The sequence below is a fragment of the Mirounga leonina genome, unplaced genomic scaffold, assembly GCF_011800145.1.
Source record: "Mirounga leonina isolate KUSES-001 unplaced genomic scaffold, KU_Mleo_1.0 Mir_151, whole genome shotgun sequence".
NCBI lineage: Eukaryota > Metazoa > Chordata > Mammalia > Carnivora > Phocidae > Mirounga > Mirounga leonina.
In genome coordinates this window covers 34,067,466-34,083,285 of record NW_023270377.1, presented here as the reverse complement: position 1 = coordinate 34,083,285, position 15,820 = coordinate 34,067,466, and the positions used below count along the sequence as shown (strand labels likewise).

The 15,820-nt window shown below is 41.6% G+C and overlaps 1 protein-coding gene across 1 annotated transcript in view; it reads left to right on the top strand.

The window, feature by feature from the left end:
* Positions 1-15,820, top strand: part of LOC118012657 (aldehyde oxidase) — an 87,769-nt gene that overhangs the window by 23,733 nt on the left and 48,216 nt on the right. The window contains exons 11-18 of the mRNA XM_035008348.1: positions 485-636; positions 830-923; positions 2,227-2,336; positions 3,317-3,501; positions 9,132-9,294; positions 9,875-9,967; positions 13,770-13,939; positions 14,590-14,716. Of these exons, the coding sequence (XP_034864239.1) occupies positions 485-636; positions 830-923; positions 2,227-2,336; positions 3,317-3,501; positions 9,132-9,294; positions 9,875-9,967; positions 13,770-13,939; positions 14,590-14,716 (1,094 nt within the window). The remainder of the gene's footprint in view (positions 1-484; positions 637-829; positions 924-2,226; positions 2,337-3,316; positions 3,502-9,131; positions 9,295-9,874; positions 9,968-13,769; positions 13,940-14,589; positions 14,717-15,820) is intronic.

The window sequence follows — 15,820 nt, the reverse complement described above, 5'->3', positions numbered from 1 at the left end:
TTCTTCATCAGTGAAATGGGGCTATTCTCTCAAAGATTTCTTAAGATTCAAGGAGATTCTGTGAAGCATTCAGCATAGTAAAAACATTTAGTCTACATCACCTTCATCACTACCACCACCTCTACCTTCATCACCACCATCACCAGCATCACCTCCATCATCACCTCCATCACCTCTACACCTTCATCACCAACTCCATCACAAACACCACCACCATCACCTCCACCTCCATCACCTCCACCTCCATCACCACCACCACCACCACCCCCATCACCTCTATCACCATCTCCATCACCTCCGTCACCACCACCACCATCACCTCCATAATCTCCACCACTGCCTCCATGGCCACCACCACCACTACCATCAATAAGCAGAGCAGCAAGTATCCAGGAAAAAGATCCCATGTCTGTAACTTTGGTCTAATGACATTTCTAGGTCAGCAGTGATCACACTGCATTATTTATAAATGATTTCACTTCAGAGCTGACCTTAGGTGCTGGCCTCAGCCTGACTCAGGTGAAGTACATCTTGGGTGAAGTAATCCAGAACCTCCCAGAGGAGAAGACACGGATGTACCGAGCTCTCTTGAAGCATTTGAGAACTCTGGCTGGATCTCAGATCAGGAACATGGCTGTATGTATTTGATGATGGTAAACTCTGGCATACATGTCTTACATGACTATCTCTGATGAATCATGACATTTTTTGTTCTTTTAGAACAGACAAAAAATTATAATTCTCCAAAACCTTGCTTAATCCTAACTTTATCAATTGTGTTTTTATAATTATATAACAGGTATTGAAAATAACTCACTATTTTAAAAAGTCTTTAGGGGGCCATATCGTGAGCAGGCACCTAGATTCAGATCTGAATCCCCTCCTGGCCGTGGGCAACTGTACCCTCAACTTGCTGTCAAAAAGTAAGTGACAACTCCTTGGAGATTATTAAACCTGCTCCTCTTACCCATTTTTCCCTCTGGGGAGGCAGGAAGTCCAGTTTTGAAAATGACTATTCTTTGTAATAGTAATAATTTTCTCCACCTTTCTGGATGCTGGAAATTTGCCCAGTCTGTTCCTAATTCCATACACTTCCAATGTCTTCGTCGCTTTCTTTTGAGGCCGTCTGCTAGGTATTTTCCTGTACTGGTCACCCTACATTGACCATGCTTGTGTTGGTTAGTGTCCTGCTGTGACCTGAGTAGTAGAGAGAACTAAAGTCTGTTGAGAACTACAGAGCCCCTTTGTTGAAGACTTTCTCCAGGTGGTACAGGAGGGTTGTGGGCTCATACTTAATTGTTCATTGATGGAAGCCTGCAGACCTTTTTTTGTTGAAAATGGTTGGGCTCCATTCTGTGTTTATATGAGTTTTGTTTTTGAAACAAAGTCCAGGGCTTCTAATATATTTCTCTTATTCCAACTTGGTTAATAGTTATTGCTAATTGGTCCCTTATAAATCTGTTTTTATTTTCATTTAAAAATATGGACTAGCCTTCTATTACCTGCATTGTTAAATACCTACTCTTCATATCATCTGAACCACAAAATTGTCTTAAGGAGGAAGGTTAGTATTCAGAGTTGTATGTTCAAGTAACATCCCTTTAAAACAATCATATGATGAGAAACATATCTTGTGATGTGAATGTAAACATCAAAAGCTTATTAGCTTTCATCCTAAAGTCATATTACATCATAGCTTTAAGTGGTTCCTCCCCCAGTGTATTGATTGGAGAACAGAAATTCTTTAGGTGCTGGAGAAAGATATAAAAAATAATAAGGCAGCACCTCACTAGTATACATTTATTAAAGGCAGTTTATTTATTCATTACTGAACCTAGTACGGTTCCTGGTTATAAACAGTACATATTTGTTGAGTGACTTGATCAGAATATCAAGAGGGATATTAATATCTACTGCCTACTTACAAAGCTCAGAATGAATTTTGCTGTTTGGGAAGAGGACTGTTCATGTCCTGTTCTATGTGATCTCTGGGCCACTCTGCTAGATATTTTTATTTATAAGCAAGCAAAGAAGCAAACAACAACAACAACAACACAGGTGGGACCTAGCCACAAGATGCCATTGTAGGGGGAAAGATGTGCTAAGCAGAGAAAGAACACTTCTTTTCCCAGACAACCAGTTTCATCAGATATTTGGTAGAATTGTTTCCAAAGTTTTATTGTTTAACAGAACAGATTCCAGGGAAAGTGTCATTTCTTTCCACAGAAGGAAAACGAGAGGTTCCTTTAAACGAGGAGTTTCTCAGACGGTGCCCCAGTGCAGATCTGAAGCCTGAAGAGATCTTAATCTCAGTGAACATACCCCACTCGAGGAAGGTGAGAATGTCCTTTCAGTCTCATGCTTTTACTGTGAGTCTAAAGCTTGTTAATTCCAAACATGGTGAGTTAAGAAAAGGTGTTGACTATTTACAGGGGAGATTACAGTATTTGTGAGTAGTTACTTTTTACTTGTGTTATGTGCTCCCTGATCATTCATCAAGAGACCTTTGTCTCTACCATTCTCTGTCTGCCTCTCTGTCTCTTTCTGTCTCTATCTCTACCTAACCCAAACTCTGAAGTTACTTCCCTATAGATGCTTATAAATTTTTTGACACATAAGGCTTTTCCATAAAGAAGACTTGCTCTACCTATATCTTGGGGTTTGAAAGAGGCTAAAAAAAATGCACTTCCAATAGAACTTAGGGGAAAGAAGGACTTTGGACTCAAAGTGAATTCAGACTCGACTGAATCCTGGTTTCAGGATCTGTGACCTGAACTTACTACCGAAGCACTCGGAGGCTTAAATTCCTCATCTATAAAATGGGAATAATCAAGCCTGCCTTGAAGGGTGTAGTAGTTTGCTAGGGCTACCATCATAAGGAACCATAGGCTGAGTGGCTTAAACAATAGAACTTTATTTTCTCACAATTTGGAAGGCTAGAAGCCTGATATCAAGATGTCAGCAAGATCGGTTTCTTCAGAGGCTTCTCTCCTTGGCTCGTAGATGAGCATCTTCTCCCTGTGTTTTCCCTGTTTATGTCCAACTTAACGCTTATGAGGACACCCATCATGTTAGATGAGAGCCCACCGTAATTACCTCATTTTAATGTAAATACCTCTTCAAAGAAAGAGTCTCCAAATACAGTCACATTCTGAAGTACTGGGGGTTAGGACTTTAACATATCAATTTTAGGGGACACGGTGCAGCCCATAACAGAGAGTGGGACAAGGGACTGAGAGGCAGCGTACATAAACTGTTCCGTGCATCATTGTCACTCACTGTATTTCGGCATGTGCTACCTAACTTTCGCCTTCAGTGGGAATTTGTGTCAGGCTTCCGACAAGCCCAGCGGCAACAGAATGCGCTTGCCATCGTCAATTCGGGAATGAGAGTCTTTTTTGGAGAAGGGGGTGGCATCATCAGAGAGTTATCCATCTCATATGGAGGCGTTGGGCCAACCACCGTCTGTGCAAAGAATTCCTGCCAGGAACTCGTCGGAAGGTACGGCATCCTGTCCTCAGACTCCAAGTACCGCAGCACCTCTTTGTGTGGTGGCATACAGTTACGAGAAGAAAAATGCTTACCACCTTCCTATTTAATGGCATGGGATTCCAGTACGATTTCATGATTATTTCCATGTGTCTTGATTAGAGTGAATTCTGAAATGGGCATCTTGTAGTCTGTGTGTGTGCATGTGCGTGCGTGTGTGTGACAGAGAGGGCAGGGAGAGGGAGAAGGAAAGAGAGAGAGAACCCACCTCCCAATAGTACAGTAGACACAGTAAGCAAAATAAGAAAATATGCATTTTCTCTAATTTCTCTTTCTACAGTTGTGTTGTTAGTGTATAAGAAAGCAACTGATTTCTGTGCATTGATTTTGTATCCTGCCACATTACTGAATTGCTGGATGAGTTCTAGTAATTTGGGGGTGGAGTCTTTTGGGTTTTCCACATAAAGTATCATGTCGTCTGCAAAAAGAGAGAGTTTGACTTCTTCTTTGCCAATTTGATTACCTTTTATTTCTTTTTGTTGTCTGATTGCTGTTGCTAGGACTTCTAGTACTATGTTGAACAAGAGTGGCAAGAGTGGGCACCCTTGACGTGTTCCTGATCTTAAGGGAAAGGCTCTCAGCTTTCCCCCATTGAGGATGATATTCGCTGTGGGTTTTTCATAGATGGATTTTATGAGCTTGAGGAATGTTCCCTCTATCCCTATACTCTGGAGAGTTTTAATCAGGAAAGGATGTTGTATTTTGTCGAATGCTTTTTCTGCATCAATTGAGAGGACCATATGGTTCGTCTCCCTCCTCTTACTAATTTGTTCTATCACATTGATTGATTTGCGAATGTTGAACCACCCTTGCATCCCAGGGATAAATCCCACTTGGTCGTGGTGGATGATCCTTTTAATGTATTGTTGGATCCTATTAGCTAGGATTTTGTTGAGGATTTTGGAATCCATATTCATCAGGGATATCGGTCTGAAATTCTTCTTTTTGATGGGGTCTTTGCCTGTTTTGGGGTTTAAGGTAATGCTGGCCTCATAGAATGAGTTTGGAAGTTTTTCTTCTGTTTCTATTTTTTGAAACAGCTTCAGGAGAATAGGTATTATTTCTTCTTTGAATGTTTGGTAGAATTCTCTAGGGAATCCATCAGGCCCTGGACTCTTATTTTTTGGGAGGTTTTTGATCACTTTGATCAAAATCTCATTACTGGTTATTGGCCTATTCAGGTTCTCAATTTCTTCCTGTTTCAGTCTTGGCAGCTTATAGGTTTCCAGGAGGGCCTCCATTTCATCCAGATTGCTCAGTTTATTGGCATATAGTTGTTGATAATAATTTCTAACAATTGTTTCTATTTCCTTGGTGTTAGTCGTGATCTCTCCCCTTTCATTCATAATTTTATTAATTTGGGTCCTTTCTCTCTTCTTTTGGATAAGTCTGGCCAGTGGTTTATCGATCTTATTAATTCTTTCAAAGAACCAACTTCTAGTTTCGTTGATCTGATCTACTGTGTTTCTGGTTTCTAATTCATTGATTTCTGCTCTAATTTTAATTATTTCTCTTCTAATGCATGGTTTAGGCGTCATTTGTTGCTTTTTCTCTAGTTCTTTAAGGTGTAGAGTTAGTTGGTGAATTCAGGATTTTTTTTTTTTTAAGATTTTATTTGACAGAGAGAGAGAGACAGCGAGAGAGGGAACACAAGCAGGGGGAGTGGGAGAGTGAGAAGTAGGCTTCCTGCAGAGTAGGGAGCCTGATGTGGGGCTCGATCCCAGGACCCTGGGATCATGACCTGAGCTGAAGGCAGACGCTTAACGACTGAGCCACCCAGGTGCCCCAATTCAGGATTTTTCTATTTTTTTGAGTGAGGCTTGGATGGCTATGTATTTCCCCCTTAGGACCGCCTTTGTAGTATCCCATAGGTTTTGGACCTATGTATTTTCGTTCTCATTGATTTCCATGAATTGTTTAAGTTCTTCTTTGATTTCTTGGTTGACCCAAACATTCTTGAGCAGAGTGGTCTTTAGCTTCCAAATTATTGAATTTCTGCCAAATTTTTTTTTGTGATTGAGTTCCAGTTTTAGAGCATTGTGGTCTGAGAATAAGCAGGGAATAATCTCAACCTTTTGGTATCGGTTGAGACCTGATTTGTGACCCAGTATATGGTCTATTCTGGAGAAGGTTCCATGTGCGCTCGAGAAGAATGAGTATTCTGTTGTTTTAGGGTGGAATGTTCTGTAAATATCTATGAGGTCCATCTGGTCCAATGTATCATTCAAAGCTCTTGTTTCCTTGTTGATTTTCTGCTTAGATGATCTGTCCATTGCTGAGAGTGGAGTATTGAGGTCTCCTACAATTAACATATTGTTATCAATATGACTCTTTATTTTGGTTAACAGTTGGCTTATGTAGATGGCTGCTCCCATGTTGGGGGCATAGATATTTACAATTGTTAGATCTTCTTGTTGGATACACCCTTTAAGAATGATATAGTGCCCTTCTGTGCCTCTTATTACAGACTTTAGTTTAAAATCTAATTTGTCTGATAAAAGAATTGCTACCCCAGCTTTCTTTTGAGGTCCGCTGGCATGGAAGATAGATCTCCATCCCTTCACTTTCAGTCTGGATGTATCTTTAGGTTCAAAATGAGTCTCTTGTAGACAGCATATGGATGGGTCCTGTCTTTTTATCCAATCTGCAGCCCTGTGCCGTTTTATGGGAGCGTTTAGGCCATTCACGTTGAGAGTGATTATTGAAAGGTATGAATTAATTGTCATCATGTTGCCTGTGAAGACGTTGTTTTTATAGATTGTCCCTGTAAATTTCTGTTGTATATCACTCTTGGGGTCTTTCTCCTTTTATAGAACCCCCCTTAATATTTCTTGCAGGGCCGGCTTAGTGGTCACATATTCTTTCAACTTCTGCCGGTCGTGGAAGCTCTGCATCTCTCCATCCATTCTAAATGAAAGCCTTGCCAGATAAAGTATTCTTGGCTGCATGTTCTTCTCATTTAGTACCCTGAATATGTCTTGCCAGGCCTTTCTGGCTTGCCAGGTCTCTGTGGATAGGTCTGACGTTATTCTTATGTTCCTCCCTCTGTACGTAAGGAATCTCTTCCCCCTAACTGCCCTTAAGATGGTTTCCTTGGTTCTAAGATTTGCAAGTTTTACTATTACATGCCGGGGTATTGGCCTGTTTTCCTTGATCTCGGGAGGGGTCCTCTCTGCCTCTAGGACTCGAATGTTTGTTTCATTACCCAGATTAGGGAAATTCTCAGCTACGATTTGCTCAAATACATCTTCTAGCCCTCTCTCTCTCTCCACTCCCTCCGGGATTCCAATTATTCTGACATTGGAACGCCTCATGGTGTCACTTATTTCTCTGATTCTATTTTCATGGATTCTGAGTTATTTTTCCCTGGCCTCCTCTTTTCCCTTTTTATCTATTATACTGTCTTCCAGATCGTTTATTCTCTCTTCTGTCTCAGTTACCCTAGCTGTTAGATTATCTAGATTGGATTGGATCTCATTGATAGCATTTTTAAGTTCTGCCAATTCACCTTTTATTTCTGCCCTTAGAGACTCTATGTTGCCATTAATTGATTTCTCCATTCTAGCCATTGTCTTCACAATTGCTAGCCTGAATTCCATCTCCGACATCTTGGTTATATCTGCATCCATTTGTAAATCTGCAGCATAAGTCATAATCTCTGAGTCTTTTCTATTTTGGGGGTTCCTCCTCCTAGTCATTCTGTTGATGGGTGTTTGAGGGAATGTATAGAGTCCAAATTATTGACCAGAACCCAAGCAAGATGCACCTGTTTTCTTGGGACCTTAGGGTTGCTGGCCTCTTTGTTTTCCCAGCCTGTCTTCTGGGTGAGGGGCCTGCCATGCTGTTACTCAGGCAACCCTGTTGGGGCAGAGTTGCCCTGCGCCCCTGTGGCGGGGGATGGGCTCAGTGGGAATCAGTCTTTGGGGCTTTTGTTCTCTGGCAGCTTTCCGTGGCGGCTTTCCGCGTCTCTTCCGCGAGTCAGAGCAGAAGAGACCGTTTCCAACCCTCTGCCTCAGAGCAGAGACCGCAGTCTGTTCTTCAGTGAGCTCTCCAGGCCAAACTGTCTCCGTTTCTGTCCATGCTGCTATAAACTGCAGCGTCCTGGGTTGTGTGCCCCTCCGCAGTGCCCCCAGTCCTGCCTCCAGGTCGGGACACGTCTCTGCCCTTTGTGCTTCTAAAACCGCCAGCCGCTCCCAGTTCGCGTGTGCGTGACTCCGCCACTTGGGGTTTCCACTCCCGGGGGTTGCAGTTCACCGGCGCAACCCTGGCGCACTGGGCTTCCGACTCGGAGGCTGCAGTTCGCGTCCGCGCGACCCCGCCGGTCTGGTCCTCCACCCTGGGTGCTGCCCTAAAGTCCTTTCCCGACGCTACCGGTCTGCGAGTCTGCGCCCATCCGCAGCGCGCGAGGCTGTCACTCACCGGCGGTGTAGGATCCCCACATCCAGGCACCCTCCTGCTGCCATTTATCCTCCGATATCTGCCCGCAGAACCACGGCTCTCCGCTTCCTACCTCAAAACCAATGGCCTGCGATATTCTGTTTGTAGAGATCCAGATCGTCTTACATCTCAGGCTGGTTTCGTGGGTGCTCAGAGTGGTCTGGTAGATATCCAGCTCAATTCCGGGACCAGCTGAAATAGGGTCCCCTACTCCTCCGCCATCTTTCCCCCTTTATGAGTCTTTAAATTGGACCGGAGTAAGATACACAGGATTCTCTTTTTAGCTGTGCATAATATCCAGATGGAAATCTGAATTTTGTTGAGCAAGTACTCTTGGCCAGGGCCATTTTAATCTCTGTCCATCAACACTGAATGTCACACCTGGTTACCCTGGTGAGCAGAAATTTTCTCCTTCCCCAGACACAGAGTCTGTATATGGAACAATTTCCTCTGCCCAGACTTCCAGTGAAAGAGGCTGGTTTGCTTACACTCGAAAATATGCATTTTCTACCATGAGAAAATAATTTACCACAATAAAAAATAGACTGTGGGAGTTTGTTTTATAATAAATGGCTAAAGCCATTTGCTTACATGACTTTTGTTTCTATAGATAATACTAATAGCTGATATTTCTGGAGCATTTACTAGGTTATCAGTTACCATTTCAAAGGTAAACAAAGAGGAATGGTTAAAAGTATGAACTCAGTCAACCCCGATTAACTATGTGATCTCAAGTCAGCTTACTTAACCTTACAGTGCCTTTCCTTATCTGTCAAAGGGCGATAATCATCCCCACCTCATAGGATTAAATGAGTGAATACATACAAGGTGATTACAACAGGACCAGGCATCCAGTAAATATTCTAGTGATACAGGGGTCGGCTACTGCTGGGGTAAGCACTTAACACAAGTTGTCATTTCTTTCTCATGACATTCCAGGAGGTGAGTTCTACTCTCATTCTCCTTTTACTGATGAGGAAGTGGTGGGCCTGGACCAGACGCCTTGAGAGTGAAGGACTGTGATTTGAACGTGGGTTGCCCAGCTGTGGAACTTTTACTCTTATTCCCTGCATTCCACTGTCATTATTTGTCTCACACACGAGCTGAGCCTGTGAGGTAATGAGTCTTCTCTCTGATTCCCATAGGCCCTGGAATGAAGAGATGCTGGATGCGGCTTGCAGGCTGGTTCTGGACGAAGTTACCCTTCCAGGCTCAGCTCCGGGCGGGAGGGTGGAGTTCAAGAGGACTCTCATCATCAGCTTCCTCTTCAAGTTCTACCTGGAAGTGTCACAGATTCTGAAGAGGATGGTAAATGGAACTGACCACGTTCATGAGTTGAACATACTTTCCTCTCAGTAGAGCATCTCTCCCACTTGTTGGGTCACCTTCACTCATTTGACTCTCTTTGGATTCAGCTTCATTTCTCTCACCTATAAGATGATGATGGCAGCCACTCCATAGGTTATTGTGAAATGTGTTGTCGCAGGAAAAGGGCTCAGTAGGTCCCTAGTGCTTCAGAGGAACATGGGAAGACTGCTTTGTAGTTGTCTTGGTGATAGTAGTGATCACCCAGGCATTCTTTTACTAGTTTGTAAGTCCTCAAATCATTTAGGAAAGCATATGAGAGGATCATAAGAAACATAAAGATGTTGCAAGTCAGTGATCTGTATTCAGTTGGTGCTTCTTAATGTGTAGTAGTGGGTATGGGCCTTCCAGAGCATATGTCCTGTTGGTCAGGGAGCTGTTGCTACCCCCAGGGTTCTGCGCGGGCCAAGTACTTGCTAAATGTTAGACTTCCGAGTAGAGCTCCTTGTTAAGAACCATGGTAGCCTCCCTACCAAGACCATTCGGGCCTATTTGAAATATCTACAACGGTTCTACCTTTCAGGACCCTGTTCACCATCCTAGCCTTGCAGACAATTATGAGAGTGCTTTAGAAGATCTTCATTCCAGACATCACTGCAGTACATTCAGGTACCAGGTGAGTGGCATTTTTTTTTTAAATTCAAAGGGCCTGGCCTATAACTCCTTCACCTGGACACTCCACTTACCTTACAGTGATTCTCAAGCTTTCTAAGCTCTAGCTCCCCTTCTGGTGAACTCAGCCTTCCTTAGTGTTAATTACAATTTCAAACTCAACGAAAAATTATGACGAAAAATAAAACTAGCAATGGCAGTTTTTATAAAAATGTCTGCTTTGATCTTGAAGTTTGTGTGTTTTGCTCTGTGGCCTTGTACCACTGACAGGCATGAGCTGGCTAGCTTGCCATGCACTTTCTGCCCTTGGCGTTGTGGAAGCCAGAGCGCAACCAAAGTCACATTCTGTATCAAGGCTGGGGGGCTGCTTTGATTTCATTTATAGAGGAGCAGCAAACATAGCCCTCAGAGGTTGGTGAAAATGTAGTAATAGTTTTTTAAAAGAGCTACTGATTTACTTTTTTTAATAAACAATTCTATATGCAACGGATACATTGTTGAACACTACATCTGAGACTAATGATGTACTATATGTTGACTAATTGAATTTAAATTAAAAAACAAGCTTGCTTCCCCAGTCTCTATTCTCCAGGTATCTTTTCTGTGAGTTACATTTAGAGTTTGAATCAAACTAAGTTCTAAGAGCTATTCAAGCTCTCCTAATGAAAGCTATTAGAACAGAATTCCTCATGACTTTCAAATGGAGTTTTCCACCACAACATCATAAAAATACCTCCTGAAGTCATCCTGTTGGTAAACTGGATAAGATTTGATGTGTTTTTCCTTGAAATTATTATCAAGAAACTTTACCTTGAGAGTTTTATTCAGTCAAGAACATGAGGAGGCTTTTGAAAGCATCAGTTCATTGAATCTATTGCTGGATTTAGTTGTAAAAGCTGATGGTATGTCATGATGAACGTTGCAGTTGGTATATATCTCTTGAGGTTTTAGGTTCAGGATGTTCAAAAATTTAAGGACACCAAACTCCATTGAAAGTGATGATATTGGGGCACCTGGGTGGCTCAGTCGTTAAGTGTCTGCCTTCAGCTCAGGTCATGATCCCAGGGTTCTGGGATCGAGCCCCGCATCAGGCTCCCTGCTAGCCAGAAAGCCTGCTTCTCCCTCTCCCACTCCCCCTGCTTGTGTTCCCTCTCTCGCTGTCTCTCTGTCAAATAAATAAAATCTTAAAAAAAAAAAAGAAAGAAAGAAAGTGATGATATTGAAAGTTTTAAAAAGCTGCGATCTTTCCTGGTGTTCTGCAAAACATGGAAGCTGCAACCTTCAGCTTATGAATACCCTAACCTTACCTTCACAATGGAATAAACCTCCGAAAGGAACAACAACAACAAATTAATGGGCATTCAAATCATCCAAAGAAAAGTGACAATCTTCACACAGTAGATAGTCAAAAAAAGGAGCTTGTTATTATAGAGTGCAAGGCCGAATTTTGGAAGCAGTTTATCTCCCACAGAGATGAGTTTTCTTTTTGTTTTCCTGTGATTTTTTTACACACACACAAATATCTGCATTGCTAGAGCATCTTCAGCACTCATGACAAACATTTCCCCCCAAATCAGTTCATTTGCTTTGAAAGCATTTTGACACCGTTTCAGGAGATCACCAGTTTGAAGAGACAAATTCATTCCTCTGTGGTCCCTTCAGCCACATAACAAGCAGAAGTAAGGAGTCAGGTTCAGCCTCTTTCACCAGTAGATTCACCCCAACTAAGTACCAAAAAAAAAAAGTATATCTTCAGCTAAAATAATCAGCTGCATTTTTTATTATAGACTAGAAATAAGATATATTTTGGGATTTTTCTTCAGTCTTTTCTCAGGCCTCACCCAGCAGGATTTCAAAAGGCTTTTTTTTTCCAATGCTATGATGTGTTTCATTATTGACGATAAAAAGTATTATGTTGTGAAAAACTCCCAGAGCCTTCACAGGTACTTACGGATGTGTTTCCTTAATATTTAAGCTTATGAATTACCTGGAATTTTACTCTTCAGGATGGAAAAAATCCCTTAGGATTAAAAAAAAAAAAAAAAGATATGGGTGATTTTTTACTCAAATGTTCAAGTTGCGAGACTGCCACAGAATCCCAGCATGACACGTTGCGGGTGTTTACAGAGGGAGTTGATCCTCACCATCTGGAACACAAAAAACCCTACTTGATGGAGCCCTCGTAACATTTTTTTTTTCTCTTGATCACCATCTCAGCTTCTCAAAGGAGAGAGACCAAAGGCCTGTGGAGAGCATTTGGTCCTGAGGACAGAGTGATGAGCTGTGTCACTGGGGCTGGTGTGTGTGGGAGCTGCTTCAGCTCCCCTTCCATGCCTGAACCCCCATATGTAAAATTTTCTCTCAGTTTCCCTCTTTGCCTACATTCATGGCCTAATGTCTATTTAACTGTGCCTGGGTCAAGTCCTAAATTATTTTTCTTCATAATCTTCTGCTTTCTAGTTGTGCATTATGCTCTAGTAACTACAAAATGGAAGTTTACATTTAAATATGGACACTAAAAAAATGCCTATGGGTAAGTGTATATCTTACTGTAAAACAGTAAATTTTGTGTGAGAAAGGAGTAAGTTCATAGCATCCACACATGTCTCATGTACCAAGTTAATTTTAGAAATCACTTTACTTTCTGCATATAGCTGTCAGTCAACATTTGGCTGATATTTTACTGTCATTTATATTACGAAGACAGTAGGTTTTTATTTTTTCCCAATAAGCAGTAAAAATGCTGAACATGTTTTCAAATTACACGTGCCACTCTCCTTTGCCCTCTTGATGCTCTAGGCCTGCCCCCTGCCTAGACAACCTCTGGTCTATCTCAAGCCAAAGATTTATTTTTTGAGTCCTTCAAGTAGGTTGGCAGTGAACCAGGACCACTCTTCTTGAGTCCCATGAGCAGCAGAGGGCATCGAAGAAGTATTTCAGTTATCTTTATCCTGGAATTTCCACCACCCACACTCTCATCACCAGCCCCCTTAGCAGCCATAGCCTTCATGCTGGGCTCTGAGCTTGGTCTCTGTCCTGTCCCTTAACCCCTCTTTCTTCATACATCCAGGTCTTCTCCCGATAACCAACCAACTAAGAAAGCTAACAACTCTCTCATATTTGAAATACTGGGGAAGACATCATGCTTCTTGATGTCCACTTTGGTTAATGAAACATATTTAAGGTGTTTAGAGAACCAGTAGCAAGACATTTTATTCCATGGGTCTCTAAGAAAGAGTAACATTAGTAAATAATTCCCCAAAATACAGGTCCCTTTGTCTTCATTCTTTATCAGGATTGTCTAAGTTACGAGTTTTACCAATTATTTCTTAACTTCCTCACTTGGAACAGAGCATGACAGCATGCCCTCAATATTTTATAAAACAAAGTCATGATACCATCATGCTCTTCTGAAAAATGTTATATATGCCATTGCTTAGATACAACGGTAAAATAATTCTGATAATAAAATTGAAAGAAATATGGGAGCATTAACAAGAGGATATAATTTTACATTTTTAGGAAGAAATATTTATATTCATCTACTTACATAAATGGAATTTGCATTAGACATATTTCTGTTCTATATTTAGAAAAAGGAAAAAAATAAGAACAATATCATGACTATGCCTACTGTATTACTGAAATAGGCTTATTGTCCTGGTGTTATTGTTAACAGTGACTGTTTTCAGTTTCAAAAGTGTTCTGGTTTGGATGTAAATTGCATAGCTACCCTCTTATGGGAGATGTGCATAATATTATAAAAATGATTATAAAAACTGATTTGTTGGTTACTGATTAAACAGAGTGCAGACTCAAAGCAGCTTCCTGAAGACCCAGTTGGCCATCCTATCATGCATCTGTCTGGTATTAAACATGCCACAGGTGAAGCCATCTACTGCGATGACATGCCTACGGTGGACAGGGAACTTTTCTTGTCTTTTGTAACAAGTTCAAGAGCTCGTGCTAAGATTGTGTAAGTGATGAAGTTCCTAATTAGACGTTAATTATTGCCTTTTCGTCCAACTCACATAAGTGATAAGTAATGGTACAAAGAGGATAGGCTATTTGTTGGCAATATCCAATGCAGATTGGGAGGGAAATTAGATCGAAATGTAGGATTAACTACAATTTGTCCCTCCAGATACAGTTGGCCCTTGAACAACACGGGTTTAAACTGCACAGGTCCACTTGTGTGTGGGTTTTTTTAATGCTAGTACTGTGAAAACAGTTTCTTTTCTCCAGATTACTTTATTTTAAAAAAATACAGTATATAAGATATATAACATGTAAAATATGTGTTCATTCACTGTTGATGTTATTAATAAGGCTTCTGGTCAACAGTAGGCTATTAGTAGTTAAGTTTTGGAGGAATAAAGGTTATATGCAGATTTTCAACTGTGTAGGGGATCAGTATCCCTAACCCCTGCATTGCTCAAAGTCAGCTTCATTCAAGTTCAAGTAATAGCGTTATTGTTCCGGGAATTTGTTACCATGGTCTGGCAAGAACTATTAGAGCTGGGTGTATCTGACCACTTGAATATCTTATTCTCCAATTAAGCATGTTCTCCATGGTCTTCAGGCTGGGGGCTTCTCTGAGAACCTGCTCTGTGTGTTTTCATCTAGGTCTATTGATCTGTCAGAAGCTCTCAGCCTGCCTGGCGTGGTGGACATTGTGACTGAGGAACATCTTCGTGGCGTAAACTCCTTCTGCATTTTAACCAAACCGGAGGAACTTCTGAGGACAGAGGAGGTACGGCATTTTTGCTTTCTATTCCAAAAATAATTTCCTCAGTTAATGGCATTGCCTGTTTTCTTAAAGATGGCATCAAATTTGGCACATCATAAAGGATTCCAATAATTCTTTGAAACACCATATTCTAATGGTGAATGAACTCAAATATATTCATTTTCCACATAAGAAAAGAAGTTGACTAGCTCTATAAAAGATGCTTGGTGTTTTCCTATTTTCTAGTAGTAATCTTACTACTGGAGAGGAAGGGGCAGAGGGAGAGAGAAAAGAGAGGAATCTTAAGCAGACTCCACACCCAGCATGGAGCTCATTGTGGGGCTCAATCTCATGACCCTGAGATCAGGACCTGAGCCGAAACCAAGAGTTGGAAGCTTAACCGACTGAGCCACCCAGGCGCCCCTTTTCTTATCCTTTAACATGAGAATTCCGTCTCCCTCTCTGAACTCGGTCTGACTCATTCATGTATACTGCCATGTATTCAAGAGGCGTTTTTAAGTGAGCATCTAATGTGGCTGGCCACCATAGCTGAATAAGACCCAGGTGGTCCTTACCCTCACAGAGCTTAAAGTCCAGAGAAGGTGAAGTGGACCTTTAATGCACTTCTACTTTGTATTAAGCTTACTTATTTATTCCTTTGTCTTATGTATCTCCCCTACCTAGTAAAAGTCCTTGAGTGAGACCCTATGTCTGATTCATTTGCATAGTCCTCACACTGCTTCTCATGTAGCAGGGTAGAGGAACAATGATAGCACTGTGGCCATTTAAAGGTTTCAGATGATTCAAAATGATCTGGCTATTGTGATTTAAGTTTTCAGAAAATGCAACAAGGGCAGTGTTCAGCAGGTTTTCTGCCTAAATCAGGCTTCTCAGTTCAGTGTTGACCCCAAAGAGCTTCCTCCTGTAACAGAGTCCATACTTCTGGCTCTTGCTGGCTGATTTAGTTGATAAAAATGAAAGCTTGATGACTGAGTGTAAATTGGAGGTTGAAACTCTCCCAAGGCAGGGCTTTGTGGGGCTTGCGGAAGACAGAATTATGGCCTTTGCCAAATGTTAATTAAACAAGCAAAACCTTTCTGAGCTGCACGATAGTACTTCCGCTGGGAG